Source organism: Salmo salar, chromosome 15 (genome assembly GCF_965601325.2).
Source record: "Salmo salar chromosome 15, fSalSal1, whole genome shotgun sequence".
NCBI classification, from domain to species: domain Eukaryota; kingdom Metazoa; phylum Chordata; class Actinopteri; order Salmoniformes; family Salmonidae; genus Salmo; species Salmo salar.
This window is the reverse complement of record NC_138305.1, coordinates 3259229-3284911: the sequence shown is the minus strand read 5'-3', so window position 1 is coordinate 3284911 and position 25683 is coordinate 3259229. Positions and strand designations below refer to the sequence as shown.

The window sequence follows — 25683 nt, the reverse complement described above, 5'->3', positions numbered from 1 at the left end:
CCATAATGCAGCTGTGCAACATCTATAATGCAGCTGTAACATCTATAATACAGCTGTAACACATCTATAATGCAGCTGTAACACATCTATAATACAGCTGTGACACATCCATAATACAGCTGTAACACATCTATAATGCAGCTGTAGCATCCATAATGCAGCTGTGCCACATCTATAATGCAGCTGTAACATCTATAATGCAGCTGTAACATCTATAATACAGCTGTAACACATCTATAATACAGCTGTAACACATCTATAATGCAGCTGTAACATCTATAATGCAGCTGTAACACATCTAATGCAGCTGTAACATCCATAATGCAGCTGTAACACATCTATAATGCAGCTGTAACATCTATAATGCAGCTGTAACACATCTAATGCAGCTGTAACACATCTATAATACAGCTGTAACATCTATAATGCATCTGTGACATCTATAATACAGCTGTGACACATCTATAATACAGCTGTAACATATCAATAATACAGCTGTGACACATCTATAATACAGCTGTGACACATCTATAATACAGCTGTAACACATATAATGCAGCTGTAACACATCTATAATGCAGCTGTAACACATCTATAATGCAGCTGTAACACATCTATAATGCAGCTGTAACACATCTATAATGCAGCTGTAACATCTATAATACAGCTCTAACATCTATAATACAGCTCTAACATCTATAATACAGATGTAACATCTATAATACAGCTATGCCATCTATAATACAGCTGTAACACATCTATAATACAGCTGTAACATCTATAATGCAGCTGTAACATCTATAATACAGCTGTAACATCTATAATACAGCTGTAACACATCTATAATGCAGCTTTAACACATCTATAATGCAGCTATAGCACATCTATAACTAATGAAAAATAACTCACCAGGCATTCAGGCTTGAGCTGACCATACTGACAAAGGTTAGGGACAACAACAAATGCTTTTCCTGATAAGGCCACTAGAACGTTGTCTTTTGATGCCAAGTACTATGAGGAGTGGTCATATGTCGTATGTCCTAAATAAAAAAGATATTCCAGATGCCAGGGTGTCAGTCGCTGGCCGTTGAACACGCCCGGCCACATATTTACCACTTCACAAGGAGATTGAAACCAGAACTGGTTTAAAGCTTTACAGCAGAGGTGCCTCGGCCTCAAAGCACAGCAGTGGTCTTAGGTATCAGACAAACATGGTTTAACAGACATGTTGGGTCTCAGAGAGTGAGTGGAGCTGGGCGCAGGGCTGCGTCCCAAATGGCACCCTATTCTCTATATACTGTAGTGCACTACTTTGACCAGAGCCCTGGCCAAATGTAGTGCACTACATAGGGAATAGGGTACCATTCGAGACGCAGATAAAGAGGTCTCTATGGTGTCGGTCTGTGGTGAACAAGAGGAGTGGGACTGTGCTGAGGTCTGTGGAGGATTGTGAGAGTAGAAATTAGTGTGTGTGTGTGCAGGCGGCAAGGGAATGGAGCAGAGCAAAGGGAGTGGCGTTATTGGCTGTCTGCTGGTTGGCTGTCTGCTGTAGATACCCAAGGGTTTGCACGGCGCACGCACGCACGCACGCACGCCCACGCGCGAGGGCGCTGCGAGCCTGCGAGGGACAGTATAAGTAAGATGGAGAGGGCAAAAGGAGATGAAGAATTAATGTTTCAAATAATAAAAATAATAAGTTATTGTAACAATCAAAGAGTAGGCCATTGAAACATGACTCCACCCCCCTGTGTCCCATACAAGCAACAGGAAATTTGCTCCATAACAACTAAGTCATTTTCCCTTTCATACCGATACAATAAAGGTCCATTATGTCGGTTAGACAGTCATTTAAATATTTCCCACCTCAAGTACCTCATCCACTATAATAACGAGGCCTCGACACAACAGGATACAAAAACACGAATGGAAAGTATTTTTTGTCATGAATCAGGTCAGATGTGTCTGAGGTCTGTGGTCGTGACAGTGGCTCATGGTACCTACTGTATGTAAACCCTGGGAACTGGGACTACGACAATGTCACTGTGGTTACGGCTGTGGTTCATCACTAACTGTGCTCTCCTCCTCTCCTCCTATGGAAATAACCGTCTACACTTGAGAAATAGGTCAGGCCTTCATTTTTCTTAATTAACAAAAGCACCAAACAATGCCCTGATTGAGCGAGCCACATAATGAAAAAAAAGAAAGAAATCAATTTAGACACCACAAATGGAGCTTGTTTTTCCACCCATAGTGCTCTATGTGGGGGAGAGGTCCTATAAGACAGACTGCTCTATGTGGGGGAGAGGTCCTATAAGACAGACTGCTCTATGTGGGGGAGGGGAGAGGTCCTATAAGACAGACTGCTCTATGTGGGGGAGAGGAGAGGTCCTATAAGACAGACTGCTCTATGTGGGGGAGAGGAGAGGTCCTATAAGACAGACTGCTCTATGTGGGGGAGAGGAGAGGTCCTATAAGACAGACTGCTCTATGTGGGGGAGAGGAGAGGTCCTATAAGACAGACTGCTCTATGTGGGGGAGAGGAGACGTCCTATAAGACAGACTGCTCTATGTGGGGGAGAGGAGAGGTCCTATAAGACAGACTGCTCTATGTGGGGAGAGGAGAGGTCCTATAACACAGACTGCTCTATGTGGGGGAAAGGAGAGGTCCTATAAGACAGACTGCTCTATGTGGGGGAGAGGAGAGGTCCTAGAAGAAAGACTGCTCTATGTGGGGGAGAGGAGAGGTCCTATAAGACATGCTGCTCTATGTGGGGAGAGGAGAGGTCCTATAAGACAGACTGCTCTATGTGGGGAGGGGAGAGGTCCTATAAGACAGACTGCTCTATGTGGGGGAGAGGAGAGGTCCTATAAGACAGACTGCTCTATGTGGGGGAGAGGAGAGGTCCTATAAGACAGACTGCTCTATGCGGGGGAGGGGAGAGGTCCTATAAGACAGACTGCTCTATGTGGGGGAGAGGAGAGGTCCTATAAGACAGACTGCTCAATGTGGGGGAGGGGGGAGGTCCTATAAGACAGACTGCTCTATGTGGGGGAGAGGAGAGGTCCTATAAGACAGACTGCTCTATGTGGGGGAGAGGAGAGATCCTATAAGACAGACTGCTCTATGTGGGGGAGGGGAGAGGTCCTATAAGACAGACTGCTCTATGTGGGGGAGAGGAGAGGTCCTATAAGACAGACTGCTCTATGTGTGCGAGAGGAGAGGTCCTATAAGACAGACTGCTCTATGTGGGCGAGAGGAGAGGTCCTATAAGACAGACTGCTCTATGTGGGGGAGAGGAGAGGTCCTATAAGACAGACTGCTCTATGTGGGCGAGAGGAGAGGTCCTATAAGACAGACTGCTCTATGTGGGGGAGAGGAGAGGTCCTATAAGACAGACTGCTCTATGCGGGGGAGGGGAGAGGTCCTATAAGACAGACTGCTCTATGTGGGGGAGAGGAGAGGTCCTATAAGACAGACTGCTCAATGTGGGGGAGGGGGGAGGTCCTATAAGACAGACTGCTCTATGTGGGGGAGGGAGGGCCTATAAGACAGACTGCTCTATGTGGGGGAGAGGAGAGATCCTATAAGACAGACTGCTCTATGTGGGGGAGGGAGAGGTCCTATAAGACAGACTGCTCTGTGGGGGAGAGGAGAGGTCCTATAAGACAGACTGCTCTATGTGTGCGAGAGGAGAGGTCCTATAAGACAGACTGCTCTATGGGGCGAGAGGAGAGGTCCTATAAGACAGACTGCTCTATGTGGGGGAGAGGAGAGGTCCTATAAGACAGACTGCTCTATGTGGGCGAGAGGAGAGGTCCTATAAGACAGACTGCTCTATGTGGGGGAGAGGAGAGGTCCTATAAGACAGACTGCTCTATGAGGGGGAGAGGAGAGGTCCTATAAGACAGACTGCTCTATGTGGGCGAGAGGAGAGGTCCTATAAGACAGACTGCTCTATGTGGGGGAGAGGAGAGGTCCTATAAGACAGACTGCTCTATGTGGGGGAGAGGAGAGGTCCTATAAGACAGACTGCTCTATGTGGGGGAGAGGAGAGGTCCTATAAGACAGACTGCTCTATGTGGGGGAGAGGAGAGGTCCTATAAGACAGACTGCTCTATGTGGGGGAGAGGAGAGGTCCTATAAGACAGACTGCTCTATGTGGGGGAGAGGTCCTATAAGACAGACTGCTCTATGTGGGGGAGAGGAGAGGTCCTATAAGACAGACTGCTCTATGTGGGGGAGAGGAGAGGTCCTATAAGACAGACTGCTCTATGTGGGGGAGAGGAGAGGTCCTATAAGACAGACTGCTCTATGTGGGGGAGAGGAGAGGTCCTATAAGACAGACTGCTCTATGTGGGGGAGAGGAGAGGTCCTATAAGACAGACTGCTCTATGTGGGGGAGAGGAGAGGTCCTATAAGACAGACTGCTCTATGTGGGGGAGAGGAGAGGTCCAAGATGATTTCTCTATTATGCCACTTCTTGTTTTTACAAAAACATGCCAACGTTGTCTCTACTAATCAGAGTCTGTTAGGAGTCTGCTCTTCACAGTATTACCATCACTACCCAGCCAGCAGCACACAGCTTAATAACAACATGAGACATGCCCTGTGTGTGTGTGTGTGTGTGTGTGTGTGTGTGTTTTCATGCTTCTTATCCATCTGACATTCCACAGCGTATCAACACCCTGACCAGGCTGGATTCTGATCAAATCCCTGTCTCCTCTCCCACAGTACAGTACCTCTGCCCATTCTGACCCCCCACACACACACACACACACACACACACACACACACACACACACACACACACACACACACACACACACACACACACACACACACACACACACACACACACACACACACACACACACACACACACACACACACACACACACACGCACACAACACCCATTAGTGATGAAGTTCTGTGCAAACAGGAGTTGTACAGTATCTCTAAACACACAGACAGCTCCATCCTGTCTGTGTTCTCTCTGACATCACAACGTTCTGTTTCCTTAACAAGCATTATGATAACAAACACACACAATTCCACATCCTCCACCAACATGGTGACATCACAAGTACCCAGAATTCTTTCCCCTGGTAAGAACATTGTGACAACAAAAACAACATTCCATATCCCAGCTGAGCTGTGAGCACTAGATGTATCAGGACGTTGCTTGCAGAGGTCTATAGGCTTAGGTTTCCAATGTAGGATATGAATATTTAAATATATACAGACGTACAGAAGGAGGGTAATTCGTACATTTTCGATCTGAATATTTTGTATAAAGATAAGCATTACACTGTTAGATTATAGGACTAACTCTGGTAGTCTTGAAACAGTCTTCATCACGTCAAGTTCAACTGTCGGGGTCAGTTGGAGCACCGGGGTGCTCTGCCCTCATATCTTAGGCCTGTAGTAAATAAAGCTTAATAATAGCTACACCATACCAAACCTTCACCAACATCTCTAAACTTTACTAGGGTGATATCAAAAGTAAGTCAAGCTATTGTTTCTAGGGGAAATACGAGCAGCCCTGCACAAAGCAACAACAACAAAAAGTTTGACAACCCTCCCCTATTTTGGACCACCCCTCCCCCAGTACATTTCAATCTGTCCCTAAAGAACATGGTTACACCACAAAAACAGAATTCCATGTTCTCCACGCACAATACATTATGACAACATAAACGCAGAGTTCTGTACATTATGACAACATAAACACAGAGTTCTGTACATTGTGACAACATAAACAGAGTTCTGTACATTGTGACAACATAAACACAGAGTTCTGTACATTGTGACAACATAAACACAGAGTTCTGTACATTATGACAACATAAACACAGAGTTCTGTACATTGTGACAACAAAAACACAGAGTTCTGTACATTGTGACAACATAAACACAGAGTCCTGTACATTGTGACAACATAAACACAGAGTTCTGTACATTGTGACAACATAAACACAGAGTTCTGTACATTGTGACAACATAAACGCAGAGTTCTGTACATTGTGACAACATAAACACAGAGTTCTGTACATTGTGACAACATAAACACAGAGTTCTGTACATTGTGACAACATAAACACAGAGTTCTGTACATTATGACAACATAAACACAGAGTTCTGTACATTGTGACAAGATAACCAGTATCACTACTTACACACCATCATCTGCTCATCATCATCTGCTCATCTATCACTCCAGTGTTAATCTGCTAAATTGTAATTACTTTGCTACTATGACCTATTTATTGCCTACCTCCTCACGCCATTTGCATACACTGTATATAGACGTTCTTTTTTTTCTATTGTGTTATTGACTGTAGGCTTGTTTATTCCATGTGTAACTCTGTGTTGTTGTTTGTGTCGCACCGCTATGCTTTATCTTGGCCAGATCGCAGTTGTAAATGAGAACTTGTTCTCAACTGGCCTACCTGGTTAAATAAAGGTGACATTTAAAAAAAATTAAAAAAATAAACACAGAGTTGTGTACATTGTGACAACATCAAAGACAGCCCCTACACTGTGAGAAGACAGAAATACGCCAGTGTGCTGTAGCCCAGGGCGGTTCTGTTCTGTAACCATCTCCAGATCTGATGTTTACGTTCCTTTCTCTAAGTGCACAGAGAGCCCTGACCAGTCAGCTTACTGTCTGAACACTGACCTCCTACCACATCATTTACATATAGTCCTTTCTAAAAGAACTACATTACATTACAACCATTTATGTCAATTGAAAAAAACATAAATTACTTCCTGTATAAAATATAGTGATTCAAATAAAGGGTTACCAAAGGAATGTGTGAAACATGACTGATATACTGATTATTACATAATGATGACAACGCAGGTTGTAATAAGAGTCATCATCGACTCCAAAACAAGAGCAGCCCAGTTTTCATCTACAATGTTGCCTCTCCTAGTTTGTCTATATCGGTAGAGTTGTTGTGACCTTGACAAGCTACTGCCCACTACAGTAGAGTTGTTGTGACCTTGACAAGCTACTGCCCACTACAGTAGAGTTGTTGTGACCTTGACAAGCTACTGCCCACTACAGTAGTGTTGTTGTGACCTTGACAAGCTACTGCCCACTACATTAGAGTTGTTGTGACCTTGACAAGCTACTGCCCACTACAGTAGAGTTGTTGTGACCTTGACAAGCTACTGCCCACTACAGTAGAGTTGTTGTGACCTTGACAAGCTACTGCCCACTACAGTAGAGTTGTTGTGACCTTGACAAGCTACTGCCCACTACAGTAGAGTTGTTGTGACCTTGACAAGCTACTGCCCACTACAGTAGAGTTGTTGTGACCTTGACAAGCTACTGCCCACTACAGTAGAGTTGTTGTGACCTTGACAAGCTACTGCCCACTACAGTAGAGTTGTTGTGACCTTGACAAGCTACTGCCCACTACAGTAGAGTTGTTGTGACCTTGACAAGCTACTGCCCACTACAGTAGCGAGTGAGAGAGACTGCACAGAGAGAGACAGGAACTGAATGTCTGTATGTACACAATATATACAAAAGTATGTGGACACGCCTTCAAATGAGTGGATTGGGCTATTTCAGCCACACCCGTTGTTGACAGGTGTATAAAAACCGAGCGCAAAGCCATGCAATCTCCATAGACAAACCGTGTCAGTACAATGGCCTTACTGAAGAGCTCAGTGATGATCAACGTAGCACCGTCATAGGATGCCACCTTTCCAACAAGTCAGTTCATCACATTTCTGCCCTGCTAGAGCTGCCCCGGTCAACTGTAAGTGCTGTTATTGTGAAGTGGAAACGTCTAGAAGCAACAAGGGCTCAGCCGCGAAGTGGTAGCCCACACAAGCTCACAGAAGCGCGAAGCAACTCTCACTACAGAGTTTCCAGACCCTTCACTCCCAGCCTAGCGACTAATGAGGAGCCTCCCTGCCTGTGTGAAAGGTAATACCTGTACAGTCACTGGAGCCTCGATGTTCTGTTGTTCCCTCCTGTAGAAGAGCACAACATACCAGACCTGCAGGGCCTCACTCAAAAGCACATAGAAATATACGGTATAGACACTGGCAGCCTAACATCACAATGTTTTTATGCTTAATAGAGTGTAACTCTTATGTCTGTTATGCACGTTACAATTCTGTCAAAAATTCAAGTGTTCTGATCCAGATTGTTAGGGGAGAAAGACGAGTGACTAAAATACCTAGCTGTCCATTTCAAATGGGTTGACTGATTATAGACCTCTGTGGGTTGAAGGCTCGTTGAGGGCTTTATAACTGGGAGAGGAACAGATCCTGTATCCATTGGGCTAGTCTGGGTCAGAACATCACACAGTGAATGACAATCCTTCCTAGCTGTTATTACAGTCACAGATGTGGAAAATACAGTTATGGCCAAAAGTTTTGAGAATGACACAAATATGAATTTTCACAAAGTTTGCTGATTCAGTGTCTTTAGATATTTTTGTCAGATGTTACTATGGAATACTGAAGTATAATTACAAGCATTTCATAAGTGTCAAAGGTTTTTATTGACAATTACATGAAGTTGATGCAGAGTCAATATTTGCAGTGCTGACCCTTCTTTTTCAAGACCTCTGCAATCCGCCCTGGCATGCTGTCAATTAACTTCTGGGCCACATCCTGACTGATGGCAGCCCATTCTTGCATAATCAATGCTTGGAGTTTGTCAGAATTTGTGGGTTTTTGTTTGTCCACCCGCCTCTTGAGGATTGACCACAAGTTCTCAATGGGATTAAGGTCTGGGGAGTTTCCTGGCCATGGACCCAAAATATTGATGTTTTGTTCCCCGAGCCACATGGTTATCACTTTTGCCTTATGGCAAGGTGCTCCATCATGCTGGAAACGGCATTGTTCGTCACCAAACTGTTCCTGGATGGTTGGGAGAAGTTGCTCTCGGAGGACGTGTTGGTACAATTCTTTATTCATGGCTGTGTTCTTAGGCAAAATTGTGAGTGAGCCCACTCCCTTGGCTGAGAAGCAACCCCACACATGAATGGTCTCAGGATGCTTTACTGTTGGCATGACACAGGACTGATGTTAGCGCTCACCTTGTCTTCTCTGATGAAAGGGGATTCATCAGAGAAAATAACTTTACCCCAGTCCTCAGCAGTCCAATCCCTGTACCTTTTGCAGAATATCAGTCTGTCCCTGATGTTTTTCCTGGAGAGAAGTGGCTTCTTTGCTGCCCTTCTTGACACCAGGCCATCCTCCAAAAGTCTTTGCCTCACTGTGCGTGCAGATGCACTCACACCTGCCTGCTGCCATTCCTGAGCAAGCTCTGTACTGGTGGTGCCCCGATCCCGCAGCTGAATCAACTTTAGGAGACGGTCCTGGCGCTTGCTGGACTTTCTTGTTTGCCCTGAAGCCTTCTTCACAACAATTGAACCACTCTCCTTGAAGTTCTTGATGATCCGATAAATGGTTGATTTAGGTGCAATCTTACTGGCAGCAATATCCTTGCCTGTGAAGCCCTTTTTGTGCAAAGCAATGATGACGGCACGTGTTTCCTTGCAGATAACCATGGTTGAGAGGAAGAACAATGATTCCAAGCACCACCCTCCTTTTGAAGATTCCAGTCTGTTATTCGAACTCAATCAGCATGACAGAGTGATCTCCAGCCTTGTCCTCGTCAACACTCACACCTGTGTTAACGAGAGAATCACTGACATGATGTCAGCTGGTCCTTTTGTGGCAGGGCTGAAATGCGGTGGAAATGTTTTTGGGGGATTCAGTTAATTTGCATGGCAAAGAGGGACTTTGCAATTCATTGCAATTTATTTAATCACTCTTCATAACATTCTGGAGTATATGCAAATTGCCATCATACAAACTGAGGCAGCAGACTTTGTGGAAATTAAGATTTGTGTCATTCTGAAAACTTTTGGCCACGACTGTACACATTACACAGAGAGGATACATTACACAGGACTGGAGACAGAGAGGACACATAACACAGGACTGGAGACAGAGAGGACACATTACACAGGACTGGAGACAGAGAGGATACATTACACAGGACTGGAGACAGAGAGGATACATAACACAGGACTGGAGACAGAGAGGACACATTACACAGGACTGGAGACAGAGAGGATACATTACACAGGACTGGAGACAGAGAGGATACATTACACAGGACTGGAGACAGAGAGGATACATTACACAGGACTGGAGACAGAGAGGATACATAACACAGGACTGGAGACAGAGAGGACACATAACACAGGACTGGAGACAGAGAGGATACATTACACAGGACTGGAGACAGAGAGGATACATTACACAGGACTGGAGACAGAGAGGATACATTACACAGGACTGGAGACAGAGAGGATACATTACACAGGACTGGAGACAGAGAGGATACATTACACAGGACTGGAGACAGAGAGGATACATAACACAGGACTGGAGACAGAGAGGACACATAACACAGGACTGGAGACAGAGAAGACACACTAGCCAGCCACCACATAGATATTATGTGATGGGTACTGTACTGTATGGAAACAGTGCTGTAAATAGACAGTGTGCTTGGTGCCTGGTCTTGTGGTCAAAGACAGACAGAGCTGACCCTGAAACCCTCTCACCAGCCAGGCCAGACCAGGCAGTCAGCCAGCCACACATCTGCTGTGGAGCTGGAACCTGGAGATCTGTGGGAGATCTGAGGGAGAGGAGATGATTGTGGTCTGATCCCCAAGTCTCACTCTCTCTTCTCCTCCATCTCTCTCTCTCCTCCTCTCCCTCTTGCACCTCCTCTCCCTCTCTCTCCTCCTACATCTCTCTCTCCCCTCCTCTCCCTCTTGCACCTCTTCTCCCTCTCGCCCCTCCTTTCCCCCTCACCCCTCTCTCCCCCTCACCTCCTCGCCCCTCCCCTCCTCTCCCTCCCACCCAGGTTAACTCTGACTGAGAGAAGTAGAGGACAGGACCAGGTTAACTCTGACTGAGAGAAGTAGAGGACAGGACAGGACCAGGTTAACCCTGACTGAGAGAAGTAGAGGACAGGACAGGACCATGATGACACAGGTTAACTCTGACTGAGAGACATAGAGGACAGGACCATGATGACACAGGTTAACTCTGACTGAGACAAGTAGAGGACAGGACCATGATGACACAGGTTAACTCTGACTGAGACAAGTAGAGGACAGGACCATGATGACACAGGTTAACTCTGACTGAGACAAGTAGAGGACAGGACCATGATGACACAGGTTAATTCTGACTGAGACAAGTAGAGGACAGGACCAGGTTAATTCTGACTGAGAGACGTAGAGGACAGGACAGGACCAGGTTAACTCTGACTGAGAGAAGTAGAGGACAGGACAGGACCAGGTTAACTCTAACTGAGAGAAGTAGAGGACAGGACAGGACCAGGTTAACTCTGACTGAGAGACGTAGAGGACAGGACCAGGTTAACTCTGACTGAGAGACGTACAGGACAGGACAGGACCAGGTTAACTCTGACTAGGAGAAGTAGAGGACAGGACCAGGTTAACTCTGACTGAGAGACGAAGAGGACAGGACAGGACCAGGTTAACTCTGACTGAGAGAAGTAGAGGACAGGACCAGGTTAACTCTGACTGAGAGAAGTAGAGGACAGGACAGGACCAGGTTAACCCTGACTGAGAGAAGTAGAGGACAGGACAGGACCATGATGACACAGGTTAACTCTGACTGAGAGACATAGAGGACAGGACCATGATGACACAGGTTAACTCTGACTGAGACAAGTAGAGGACAGGACCATGATGACACAGGTTAATTCTGACTGAGACAAGTAGAGGACAGGACCAGGTTAATTCTGACTGAGAGACGTAGAGGACAGGACAGGACCAGGTTAACTCTGACTGAGAGAAGTAGAGGACAGGACAGGACCAGGTTAACTCTAACTGAGAGAAGTAGAGGACAGGACAGGACCAGGTTAACTCTGACTGAGAGACGTAGAGGACAGGACCAGGTTAACTCTGACTGAGAGACGTACAGGACAGGACAGGACCAGGTTAACTCTGACTAGGAGAAGTAGAGGACAGGACCAGGTTAACTCTGACTGAGAGACGAAGAGGACAGGACAGGACCAGGTTAACTCTGACTGAGACAAGTAGAGGACAGGACCAGGTTAACTCTGACTGAGAGACGTAGAGGACAGGACCAGGTTAACTCTGACTGAGAGACGTAGAGGACAGGAGAGGACCAGGTTAACTCTGACTGAGAGACTGAGAGGACAGGACAGGACCAGGTTAACTCTGACTGAGAGACGTAGAGGACAGGCCCAGGTTAACTCTGACTGAGAGACGTAGAGGACAGGACAGGACCAGGTTAACTCTGACTGAGAGACGTAGAGGACAGGCCCAGGTTAACTCTGACTGAGAGACGAAGAGGACAGGACAGGACCAGGTTAACTCTGACTGAGACAAGTAGAGGACAGGACCAGGTTAACTCTGACTGAGAGACGTAGAGGACAGGACCAGGTTAACTCTGACTGAGAGACGTAGAGGACAGGAGAGGACCAGGTTAACTCTGACTGAGAGACTGAGAGGACAGGACAGGACCAGGTTAACTCTGACTGAGAGACGTAGAGGACAGGCCCAGGTTAACTCTGACTGAGAGACGTAGAGGACAGGACAGGACCAGGTTAACTCTGACTGAGAGACGTAGAGGACAGGCCCAGGTTAACTCTGACTGAGAGACGTAGAGGACAGGACAGGACCAGGTTAACTCTGACTGAGAGACGTAGAGGACAGGACAGGACCAGGTTAACTCTGACTGAGAGACGTAGAGGACAGGACAGGACCAGGTTAACTCTGACTGAGAGACGTAGAGGACAGGACAGGACTAGGTTAACTCTGACTGAGAGACGTAGAGGACAGGACCAGGTTAACTCTGACTGAGAGAAGTAGAGGACAGGACCAGGTTAACTCTGACTGAGAGACGAAGAGGACAGGACAGGACCATGTTAACTCTGACTGAGAGAAGTAGAGGACAGGACAGGACCAGGTTAACTCTGACTGAGAGACGAAGAGGACAGGACCAGGTTAACTCTGACTGAGAGACATAGAGGACAGGACAGGACCAGGTTAACTCTGACTGAGAGACGAAGAGGACAGGACAGGACCAGGTTAGATCTGACTGAGAGAGGTAAAGGACAGGACAAGGTTAACTCTGACTGAGAGACGTAGAGGACAGGACCAGGTTAACTCTGACTAGGAGAAGTAGAGGACAGGACAGGACCAGGTTAACTCTGACTGAGAGACGAAGAGGACAGGACAGGACCAGGTTAACTCTGACTGAGAGAAGCAGAGGACAGGACAGGACCAGGTTAACTCTGACTGAGAGATGTAGAGGACAGGACCGGGTTAACTCTGACTGAGAGACGAAGAGGACAGGACAGGACCAGGTTAACTCTGACTGAGAGAAGTAGAGGACAGGACAGGACCAGGTTAACTCTGACTGAGAGAAGTAGAGGACAGGACAGGACCAGGTTAACTCTGACTAGGAGAAGTAGAGGACAGGACAGGACCAGGTTAACTCTGACTGAGAGAAGTAGAGGACAGGACCAGGTTAACTCTGACTAGGAGAAGTAGAGGACAGGACAGGACCAGGTTAACTCTGACTAGGAGAAGTAGAGGACAGGACAGGACCAGGTTAACTCTGACTGAGAGAAGTAGAGGACAGGACCAGGTTAACTCTGACTGAGAGACGTAGAGGACAGGACCAGGTTAACTAAGACTGAGAGATGTAGAGGACAGGACAGGACCAGGTTAACTCTGACTGAGAGACGTAGAGGACTGGACCAGGTTAACTCTGACTAGGAGAAGTAGAGGACAGGACAGGACCAGGTTAACTCTGACTGAGAGACGAAGAGGACAGGACCAGGTTAACTCTGACTAGGAGAAGTAGAGGACAGGACCAGGTTAACTCTGACTAGGAGAAGAAGATGACAGGACAGGACCAGGTTAACTCTGACTAGGAGAAGTAGAGGACAGGACAGGACCAGGTTAACTCTGACTGAGAGAAGTAGAGGACAGGACAGGACCAGGTTAACTCTGACTAGGAGAAGTAGAGGACAGGACAGGACCAGATTAACTCTGACTGAGAGAAGTAGAGGACAGGACAGGACCAGGTTAACCCAGGTAGTCACAGTGATATGTCAGAGAACTACAGATACATGCAGGTAAAGTGCTTCAGATTATCCAGTGATGGTTACAGAAGTAATGCAGTGTGTGTGTGTGTGTGTGTGTGTGTGTGTGTGTGTGTGTGTGTGTGTGTGTGTGTGTGTGTGTGTGTGTGTGTGTGTGTGTGTGTGTGTGTGTGTGTGTGTGTGTGTGTGTGTGTGTGTGTGTGTGTGTGTGTGTGTGTGTGTGTGTGAGAGAGACCGTGGCCATGTGTCCAATGAATTGGGTCTTCCTTGTGGCGTCTGTTGCATTTTTCTGATCAAACAGCCAGACAAGTTCTCCCCACAGACCTGGGTACGACTTCAAATAGTAGATTAGTTTTCCTTCAAATACTTTGCTCATTCAGCCTTCCTTCAGTGCCAGATGAACAGGGTTTGTGATCTGCTAAACATGCAAAGTTGAATGCAAAGTTTTATTTTTTATTTTATTTTAACATAACTCCTATCACGGCAAAATGATTGAGGAAGCCATTGGAGTGAAATAATTACCATAGCAACCCCAGTGCTACGGTAACAAACAGCAGTGTTCTGATTGTATTATTATGATGTATTTTATCCTGACATCACTTCCTCCTCAGTGCAGCTAGAACAATAGACCCTGCTACTGATGAGCCGGGATATAAAACAGGACTCAGGCTGTAGGATGAACTGAGAGGAGAAGGGAGGGAGATGAGGGAGAACACAGAACAGAGAGGCAGAGGGAGAGCACAGAACAGAGAGGCAGAGGGAGAACAGAACAGAGAGGCAGAGGGAGAACACAGAACAGAGAGGCAGAGGGAGAACACAGAACAGAGAGGCAGAGGGAGAACACAGAACAGAGAGGCAGAGGGAGAACACAGAACAGAGAGGCAGAGGGAGAACACAGAACAGAGAGGCAGAGGGAGAACACAGAACAGAGAGGCAGAGGGAGAACAGAACAGAGAGGCAGAGGGAGAACACAGAACAGAGAGGCAGAGGGAGAACACAGAACAGAGAGGCAGAGGGAGAACACAGAACAGAGAGGCAGAGGGAGAGCACAGAACAGAGAGGCAGAGGGAGAGCACAGAACAGAGAGGCAGAACACAGAACAGAGAGGCAGAGGGAGAACACAGAACAGAGAGGCAGAGGGAGAACACAGAACAGAGAGGCAGAGGGAGAGCACAGAACAGAGAGAGGCAGAGGGAGAGCACAGAACAGAGAGAGGCAGAGGGAGAACACAGAACAGAGAGGCAGAGGGAGAACACAGAACAGAGAGGCAGAGGGAGAACACAGAACAGAGAGGCAGAACACAGAACAGAGAGGCAGAGGGAGAACAGAACAGAGAGGCAGAGGGAGAACACAGAACAGAGAGGCAGAGGGAGAACACAGAACAGAGAGGCAGAGGGAGAACACAGAACAGAGAGGCAGAGGGAGAACACAGAACAGAGAGGCAGAGGGAGAACAGAACAGAGAGGCAGAGGGAGAACAGAACAGAGAGGCAGAGGGAGAGCACAGAACAGAGAGGCAGAGGGAGAACACAGAACAGAGAGGCAGAGGGAGAACACAGAACAGAGAGGCAGAGGGAGAACACAGAACAGAGAGGCAGAGGGAGAACACAGAACAGAGAGGCAGAGGGAGAACACAGAACAGAGAGGCAGAGGGAGAACACAGAACAGAGAGGGAGAGGGAGAACACAGAACAGAGAGGCAGAGGGAGAACACAGAACAGAGAGGCAGAGGGAGAACACAGAAAAGAGAGGCAGAGGGAGAGCACAGAACAGAGAGGCAGAGGGAGAACACAGAACAGAGAGGCAGAGGGAGAATGCAGAAGAGAGAGAGAGAGGAATGGAGAGAAAGAGGAAGAGAGAGAGATAGAGGAATGGAGAGAAAGAGAAAGAGAGAGAGATAGAGGCCAGTGTTTGAAGTGGTTGTTTACTGATGGACTTCCTCCCAGTGATCAAAGCCTAATAATTTCCTCTCTGCTGCTCTGGTCTGTCAGATATCCCATACAGAGACACAATCCCAGGTGCAACACTGAAGGGAAGACGATAAAAATAGAACAATTTATCATGAAGAAAAAACAAAGAGATGTTCAAAGACTCATGCCCAGGTTGCTGAGACATACAGAACAGATGTTGATATGTGAATAGTGTTTTTCCCCCCTAAAGCCAATCAAACCTTTCCTGGAGATTTGTGGGGATTTTTAAGTATGAATTACTTTAAGGCGAGAGGTCAAACTATGAATAATTTAGACTAATCGTGCTAATGATACTTATGTAATAATAATATTTTATTTACAAAGAGCTTCACATTGAATTTCTCTTAAAGCGCTATATAGTAAACAGGTCACCTAATAATACAAATGAAGGAAGAGAAATTCAGAATATGCAAATAGAATGAGTCACTAATGAGATGACATCACAATAGACAGTGGGGAGAATAGCTGTCCCAGTGGAGAGAGAGAACAGAGGGCTACTAGAGATGGGCCAAGGCACTCAGACATGACCCTGGCACTCCAAAACAGCCATTGTTTTATCAACACAAATAGAAACAGCAAACTGAGACCCGTGACTGAGGCTGGAACAATCAGCCTTTCTGCTTGGAGTGGCCCTCTCTCTCTCTCTCTCTCTCTCTCTCTCTCTCTCTCTCTCTCTCTCTCTCCTCTCTCTCCTCTCTCTCTCTCTCTCTCTCTCTCTCTCTCTCTCTCTCTCCTCTCTCCTCTCTCTCTCTCTCTCTCTCTCTCTCTCTCTCTCTCTCTCTCTCTCTCTCTCTCTCTCTCTCTCTCTCTCTCTCTCTCTCTCTCTCTCTCTCTCTCTCTCCCGTGCTGAGAGGGGTTATAGTCTGTTAGAATAGTAATCATAGACCTCACATGACTAGGATAGGAGAAACATGCATACATGCAGTGCCCACCTGCATTGATCCAATAATCTAACATCAAGGGCTTACTCATGGAAATCATCCACAGTCAGACTAAATCAAGGTGCATAGAGTTGAAATAGGCCTACTCAAAAAACACTGTCACTTAAACTGATTTACCTCTAGGGAAGGAGGGAGAATACATTTTAAAGTATTGGAACAAGGCCTGTCTCGCCTGTGGTCTGTCACTTCCTTAGTATTGGAACAAGGCCTGTCTCGCCTGTGGTCTGTCACTTCCTTAGTATTGGAACAAGGCCTGTCTCGCCTGTGGTCTGTCACTTCCTTAGTATTGGAACAAGGCCTGTCTCGCCTGTGGTCTGACAGGGATTGCGTCCCAAATAGAACCCTATTCTATAGTACACTACTACCCTATAGACCCTGGTCAAAAGTAGTGTACTATATAAAGAATAGGGTGGCATTTGGTAATGTGTGGACTATTTAACTCTGTCCACTCCCCCTGAGAAGAATTGTTAAAAAAAATTATTTAACCTTTATTTAATTAGGCAAGTCAGTTAAGAACAAATTCTTATTTACAATGACAGCCTACTCGGGCCAAGCCCAGATGACGCTGGGCCAATTGTGCGCCGCCCTTTGGGACTCCCAATTGCGGCCGGATGTGATGCAGCCCGAATTCCAACCAGGTACTGTAGTGACGCCTCTTGCACTGAGATGCAGTGCCTTAGACCGCTGCGCGACTCGGGAGCCCCCGGGACTGGCGATGTGGTAGAAGGGTGTGTCAGATCAGATTACATGATCCCTGATAAATGAACACATTCTGACATAACAGTTATTTCATATACTTTATATTTGTTCCTAAACTGTCTGTCTACAAAAGGTACTGTTCATCCCCATCTGTGCACTCCGCTGAGTTACCAAAGACTTGATAAGAAACGGTCTATAATATAACATATTATTTCATGTTTCAAGTTTAAAATCTTGACGCAAGCTCATCTAGAAAACTAGAAAGATGGAATCAACATAATCTGGTCTGTGAGTGTCTTAATTATAGGGTGTGAGTGTTTCCGGCTGGTCAGTGTGTGTGTGTGTGTAAGTGTGTGTGTGTGTGTGTTGGTCAAAGCCAAAACGGCCCCCCCGAGAGATTAGAACTGCCACGGCCTTCTGGGGGATTAGTGCTGGGACCACCTGCTCCACTCTAAGGCGGTCGGAAACACAGACACGCCCTTATGTCTGCTCTGACCATCTCTCTCCCCTGAGGGATCAGTTCTACATAGTTATATATACACACTCAGTTTATAATATGCATTTAAACACACAGTCACTCATAAAGTAGGCCTATAGACCCAGCCGGTATTAGCACGCCTGTGGAGGGGAAAAACAACCTGTGGTTACCTTGGTTTCCGCATTGGCTCACAGCAAAACCTTCACCTTTTCTAAATGCAATTTTCTCGTTTTCTGCTTACAATTACAGTACAAAACTACATTTATGGTCGGCAGGTAGCCTAGTGGTTAAGAGCGTGTGTGAAATGTGACATATCACATTTACATAAGTATTCAGACCCTTTACTCAGTACTTGTTGAAGCACCTTTGGCAGTGATTTCAAACTCAAGTCTTCTTGGGTATGATGCTACCAGCTTGGCACACCTGTATTTGGGGAGTTTATTTGGTTGGATGGGGAACATCGATGCACAGCTATTTTCAGGTCTCTCCAGAGATGTTCGATTGGGTTCAAGTCCGGGTTCTGGCTAGGCCACTCAAGGACATTCAGAGACTTGTCCCGAAGCCACTCCTGCGTTGTCTTGGCTGTGTGCTTAGGGTCATTGTCCTGTTGGAAGGTGAACCTTCGCCCCAGTCTGAGCGCTCTGGAGCAGGTTTTCATCAAGGATCTCTCTGTACATTGCTCAGTTCATCTTTCCGTTCATCCTGACTAGTCTCCCAGTCCCTGCTGCTGAAAAACATCCCCACAGCATGAAGCTGCCACCAGCATGCTTTACCATAGAGATGGTGCCAGGTTTCCTCCAGATGTGACGCTTGGCATTTAGGCCAAAGTGTTCAGTCTTGGTTTCATCAGACCAGAGAATCTTGTGTGTGCCATTCCAAATCATGTCCAATCAATTGAATTTACCACAGGTGGACTCCAATCAAGTTATAGAAACATCTCAAGGATGATCAATGGAAACAGGTTGCACCTGAGCTCAATTTCAAGGCTCATAGCAAAAGGTCTGAATACTTATGTAAATAAGGTTAAACTGTGTGTAGATTGATGAGGATTTTTTTTATTTATTTAATCCATTTTAGAATAATGCTAATGTGGAAAAAGGAAGGGGTCTGAATACTTTCCCAGATGTACTGTATAATGATATTTCCTACTTTCCTAACAATACATTTTGCAGGTCCATCTAAACCCTGATATTATGGACATAACAACCATTCCTGGACCTGACTCCAAAAGCGAGCCACCGATGGACAGCACCAGAAACTATGTTCTATTGAATGTTTCCTTATGGCCGAGTCTAGACTGAATGTTCAATATCTCATATATTGAGCAATCTTTTGGTAGCAAGTATTTTATATAATAGCTTAAATTGAAATAAACGGATTGATGTGTATTGGGACGAGTCTTGTCCTTGAGGCAGAGACTGTGGCAGAACAGTCAAAATTGGCTTATTGTATAAATGTATTTAAACAAAAATGTGCTTTTTGGTCAAAATTGAAGGTTAGGGTTAGACATTAGAGTTAGCAGTGTGGTTAAGGTTAAGGTTAGGGTTAAGGTTAGGTTTAGCTTGTGACCATTGCAGAGCTGCCCCCAGAACCAGATTCATGACGAAAAATGCTAACCTTCGCCTCTTAAGGGGAAAGTAATCTAAAAGTAACTGAAAGTAATCAGATTAATCCAAAAGTTACGTTACCGATTACAATTTTAGAATGGTAACCAGTAACGGATGACATTTATAAAGTAACCTACCTAGGGATCCTGAGAGGTGCATCAGTCTAAGGCACTGCATCGCAGTTCTGGAGGCATCACTACAGACCCGGGTTTGATCCCAGACTGTATCACAACCGGCCGTGATCTGGAGTCCCATAGGGCGGCGCACAATTGGCCCAGTGTTGTCCGTGTTAGGGGAGGGTTTGGCCGGGGTAGGCTGTCATTGTTCTTGTTAAGAATTTGTTCTTAACTGACTTGCCAAGTTTCTATCTGGTTTTAGTCATTAAAGTTTACACAATTATTATTATTATTTTATAATATTTTTGGGAGTGGCGGCCAGCCGCTGCTAAATGAATATAGGGGGAACACTGGTACAAGGCCTCTATAGATGCTTCAGATATGTGTCATAGTGCTTGTTAACACTTCCTGAATGTGTAATAAAGCCCGCACAAGTAGTTTAAAGTGGGGCCCTAGTTTTTATATTGGGGGATTTTACCGTTTTATAGTGATAATATCATGCTGAAAATATGTATGTAATGCTAGACTGATGAATGAGACACTAGACTGATGAATAAGACCCTAGACTGATGAATAAGACACTAGACTGATGAATAAGACACTAGAACTAGACCGATGAATAAGACACTAGACTGATGAATAAGACACTAGAACTAGACTGATGAATAAGATGCTAGACTGATGAATAAGACACTAGACTGATGAATAAGACACTAGAACTAGACTGATGAATAAGATGCTAGACTGATGAATAAGACACTAGACTGATGAATAAGACACTAGAACTAGACTGATGAATAAGATGATAGACTGATGAATAAGACGCTAGACTGATGAATAAAACACTAGAACTAGACTGATGAATAAGACACTAGACTGATGAATAAGATACTAGACTGATGAATAAGACACTAGAACTAGACTGATGAATAAGACGCTAGACTGATGGATAAGACACTAGACTGATGAATAAGACACTAGAACTAGACTGATGAATAAGACACTAGACTGATGAATAAGACACTAGAACTAGACTGATGAATAAGACACTAGACTGATGAATAAGATACTAGACTGATGAATAAGACACTAGAACTAGACTGATGAATAAGACGCTAGACTGATGAATAAGACGCTAGACTGATGAATAGGACGCTAGACTGATGAATACGACGCTAGACTGATGAATAAGACACTAGACTGATGAATAAGACACTAGACTGATGAATAAGACGCTAGACTGATGAATAAGATGCTAGACTGATGAATAAGACGCTAGACTGATGAATAAGACGCTAGACTGATGAATAAGACACTAGAACTAGACTGATGAATAAGACACTAGACTGATGAATAAGACACTAGAACTAGACTGATGAATAAGATGCTAGACATGAATAAGACGCTAGACTGATGAATAAGACACTAGAACTAGACTGATGAATAAGATGCTAGACTGATGAATAAGACACTAGACTGATGAATAAGACACTAGACTGATGAATAAGACACTAGAACTAGACTGATGAATAAGATGATAGACTGATGAATAAGACGCTAGACTGATGAATAAGATGCTAGACTGATGAATAAGACGCTAGACTGATGAATAAGATGTGTATCAGTACTAACTCATTCAACTGTTTTATTTGAATGAATACAGTAACTGTGTAAATGAACGCCATATGGCTGGGGTTGAGAGGATTTGAGGAGGGGAAGCTGCTGGGTGTCATGAGGTCAGCAATGTGATCATCCTCAACCCGTTACACACACACACACACACACACACACACACACACACACACACACACACACACACACACACACACACACACACACACACACACACACACACACACACACACACACACACACACACACACACACACACACACACAGAAATAAACACAAATATTCTGTAAATGCATACAGCTATTCAACAACATATACACAAGTGTGCACACACAGACAAACGTAATACCCGAGACCTCCAGCTCTCCTCGCCCCAGTAATGATGTCCAGTATCCTGTATGCCCTAAGCTCCTCCCCTGCTGGGCTCAGACAGACAGACAGACAGACAGACAGACAGACAGACAGACAGACAGACAGACAGACAGACAGACAGACAGACAGACAGACAGACAGACAGACAGACAGACAGACAGTAATGATGTCCAGTATCCTGTATGCCCTAAGCTCCTCCCCTGCTGGGCTCAGACAGACAGACAGACAGACAGACAGACAGACAGACAGACAGACAGACAGACAGACAGACAGACAGACAGACAGACAGACAGACAGACAGACAGACAGACAGACAGACAGACAGACAGTAATGCTCCTCCCCTGCTGGGCTCAGACAGACAGACAGACAGTAATGAGCCAAGCACTAAGAGCCTTCAGGGTGCGTCCACACGCACGCACGCGGTCAGCCATGACCAGCCACGGGGAGGGATGTTGAGACTTCAGCCATTATAGAATGTGTTGACACAATATTTCAACTAGATAGAGATTTATACAACATCACATAACTACTACTTTAAATCCTTCATGTGTCTTATTGACAATAACACATACCATGATATTAGCCTTCTTATCTTGTACCATGAGATGGTGTATTCTCTCCCTGACAAAAACACAAGTGGATATGATTTTCGGCATGCTTCGGCTAGGTATTGGACATAGACTAAATAACCATAATCTCCGGAAGTCTGGGAATACTGGCTCACTTTGCTATTCCATTAGTCATAATTCCGATGTGCGCACTGTTTCTGTAAACAGCGCTCGGGACTGCGTCGGGGCGGTATTTTACAAAGTCAGAGTTCGACTTTTCAAACAGAATGACGATTCAAAAAAGAAACTCTTAAAGACGTTTAAATAGGCAATAAACACAATTGACAATCTATCCTCACTCCTCAACTCATCTGCCTACAATAGCTGTCATTTGGAATAGATGGGCTAGATGGTTTAACAGTAAATCAATAGTCAACTACAGATGGTTATATAGCCCCTAACTGAGGCATCTAAACTGTGCAAATACAAGCGCAAATATTTGGCCAAATACTTCAGGCGTCATTCTTATTGGCCGGGAGGGCGAAAATCAACAGGTGAATTCACAAGGTTATAAACGCCATTGGTTGCTCCGTAAAGGTAGCCTATAGCCACTGGCCGTAAAACTCATCCAACATTTATTACAGTAGCACACAGCATATTGTGGTGACGCAGCGCATAACGATACAGAGATGGGCTAAAAGTTACAATCTATTCTGTTAAAACTATAGTTGACTTACTCCGATGGCTTCGCCTTTGCTTGGATACGCAGCCACTTTCCCGACTCCTTTCACAGGCATTCTGCTCTGTGGAAGTTGTGAAACCCTGTAGCTTTATGTTATCGGTAAAACAAGTGTTTTATGGCTTGTAGAACTGGTATCTCTTAAAATATACCCTAGTCTTTAAAATGAACCGGCTTGTGACAGTGATCCTAGAAATTCATCTAGCTCGCTGCCGTTCCTCCGACGTCAGAGTCCGTGTTGCTTTAAAATTATTATAGCGATTTCCGTGGGAGCCGAAACATTCTTGCCAACTGAGGAGCGACTTTCAGCTGAGCCAGACTACTTTATGACTACAGAGACGAAACGGGGACGGGGGAGGGGGCCTACTAATGTTACCCGTTTCTATATCAACTTCAATGGGCATCTACAAACGGATCCAATAACTGGCATATGAATTAGTCATTTTTCTGTAATCGTCTTCCGATACAGAACATTTGTATATATATTTTGTACGGATAATATTTTACTCCACCCCTCTCTGACAGTGTGGATTCTTCCGGAATAGATTCATCGATTTTAAAATGTTCTCTAAAGTTCAGTACAATTGTATCAAATCAATTCACTGGGGGCCTTGAAAGCCTAGTGTGATACACAGATTGCAGAGTTTCTATAAATAGACGTTTTAGCACAAAGTATAGTGCTCGGTGCACACAGCGAGTTATACATATCTCCACTAGCTTCGGTGTTATAACGACACATCCAGAATTCAAAAAGTGGAAAATTAAATCCTGTGAGGGAGACAGCCTGTAGTCTTGTACTGAACTTTCCTTCCCCCCCCCCCCCCCCCCCCCCCCCAGAATGGATTCATTGAATATCTCTCATACCAGGCTTCCCCAACTGACGAGCCACGGGAACAGGGAGGAGTCAAGCGCAAGTGTTAGTTCAGGAACGTTTTTTTGTTTGCGGTATCCCAGTCAATCAATCAATCAATCACATTTCTTTATAAAGCCCTTTTTACTTCAGCAGATGTCACAAAGTGCTGTACAAGAAACCCAGCCAAAAACCCCAAAGAGCAAGAAATGCAGGTGTAGAAGTCCTATACAATTAGCATATCTCCTATACAATTAACATATCTCCTATACAATTAACATATCTAATATAGGATTCATGCGCCTTGGTAGGACTGCAGGGCTGCAACAATACGTTTAAACAGACAAGTAAGTCGGCATTGGATTCAATAACTGTTATTTATCTCCATAAGGGTGTCAAGGTGCTTTGCAACGTGTGTGTGTCCGTACAGTACCAGTCAAATGATTGAGCAAACGGAATTATTATTATTCCTGTTTTTTTTTTTTTTTACAATTTTCTACATTGTAGAATAATAGTGAAGACATCAAAACTATGATGTAGTAACCAAAAAAGTGTTAAATCAAAATATCTTTTATATTGAGATCCAGAAAAGAGCTGTTAAATTCTACAACCACCTAAAAGGAAGCAATTCCCAAACCTTCCATAACAAAGCATCACCTACAGAGAGATGAACCTGGAGAAGAGTCTCCTAAGCAAGCTGGTCCTGGGGCTCTGTTCACAAACAGATCCCACAGAGCCCCAGGACAGCAACACAATTAGACCCAACCAAATCATGGAAAGAATTAACAAAAAAAAACAGAGCAAACGCGAATGCTATTTGGCCCTAAACAGAGAGAACACAGTGACAGAATACCTGACCACTGTGACTGACCTAAAAAAATTTTGAATACAAATTCAATTTTTTGTTGTTGATAAACTCCCATATCTATTGGGTGAAATACCACAGTGTGCCATCACAGCAGCAAGATTTGTGACCTGTTTCCACAAGAAAAGGGCAACCAGTGAAGAACAAACACCATTGTAAATACAACCCATATTTATGTTTATTTATTTTCTGTTTGTACTTTAACTATTTGCACATCGTTACAACACTTTATCTAGCCATAATATAACATTTCAAATGTCTCTAATCATTTTGAACTTTTGTGAGTGTAATGTTTATTGTTCATTTTTGATTGTTTGTATATTTAACTTTCATTTATTATCTATTTCATTTGCTTTGGCAATGTTAACATATGTTTACCATGCCAATATAGCCCCTTGAATTGAATTGAGAGGGAGAGAGAGATAGAGAGAGGGGGGGACAGAGTCGAAGAGAGGAAGAGAGAGAGGGGGAGAGAGGGATAGAGAGAGGGGAAGATAAAGAGAGAGAGGAATAGAGGGACAGGAAGAGAGAGAGGGGGAGAGAGGGGAAGATAAAGAGAGAGAGGAATAGAGGGAAAGGGAGAGGGAGAGAGAGAGGGGAAGAGAGGGAGAGAGAAAGGGGAAGATAAAGAGAGAGAGGAATAGAGAGAGGGAGAAAGAGGTTTGAAGAGAGCTATAGTTATTGAAGGGGGATCTACTGTACAG

At 44.9% G+C, this 25683-nt stretch overlaps 1 protein-coding gene across 5 annotated transcripts in view; it reads right to left on the bottom strand.

Annotated features, from left to right (window-relative positions):
* tjp2b (tight junction protein 2b (zona occludens 2)) overlaps positions 1–25683 on the bottom strand; it is a 302522-nt gene that overhangs the window by 165136 nt on the left and 111703 nt on the right. The window contains exon 1 of one of the 5 annotated variants that reach the window (XM_082961547.1): positions 23263–23880. The exons of the other annotated variants lie outside the window; for them this stretch is intronic. Within the exon in view, the coding sequence (XP_082817673.1) occupies positions 23263–23322 (60 nt within the window). The 5' untranslated portion in view covers positions 23323–23880. Of the gene's footprint in view, positions 1–23262; positions 23881–25683 lie in introns of those variants that run through there. 5 annotated transcript variants of the gene reach the window in all.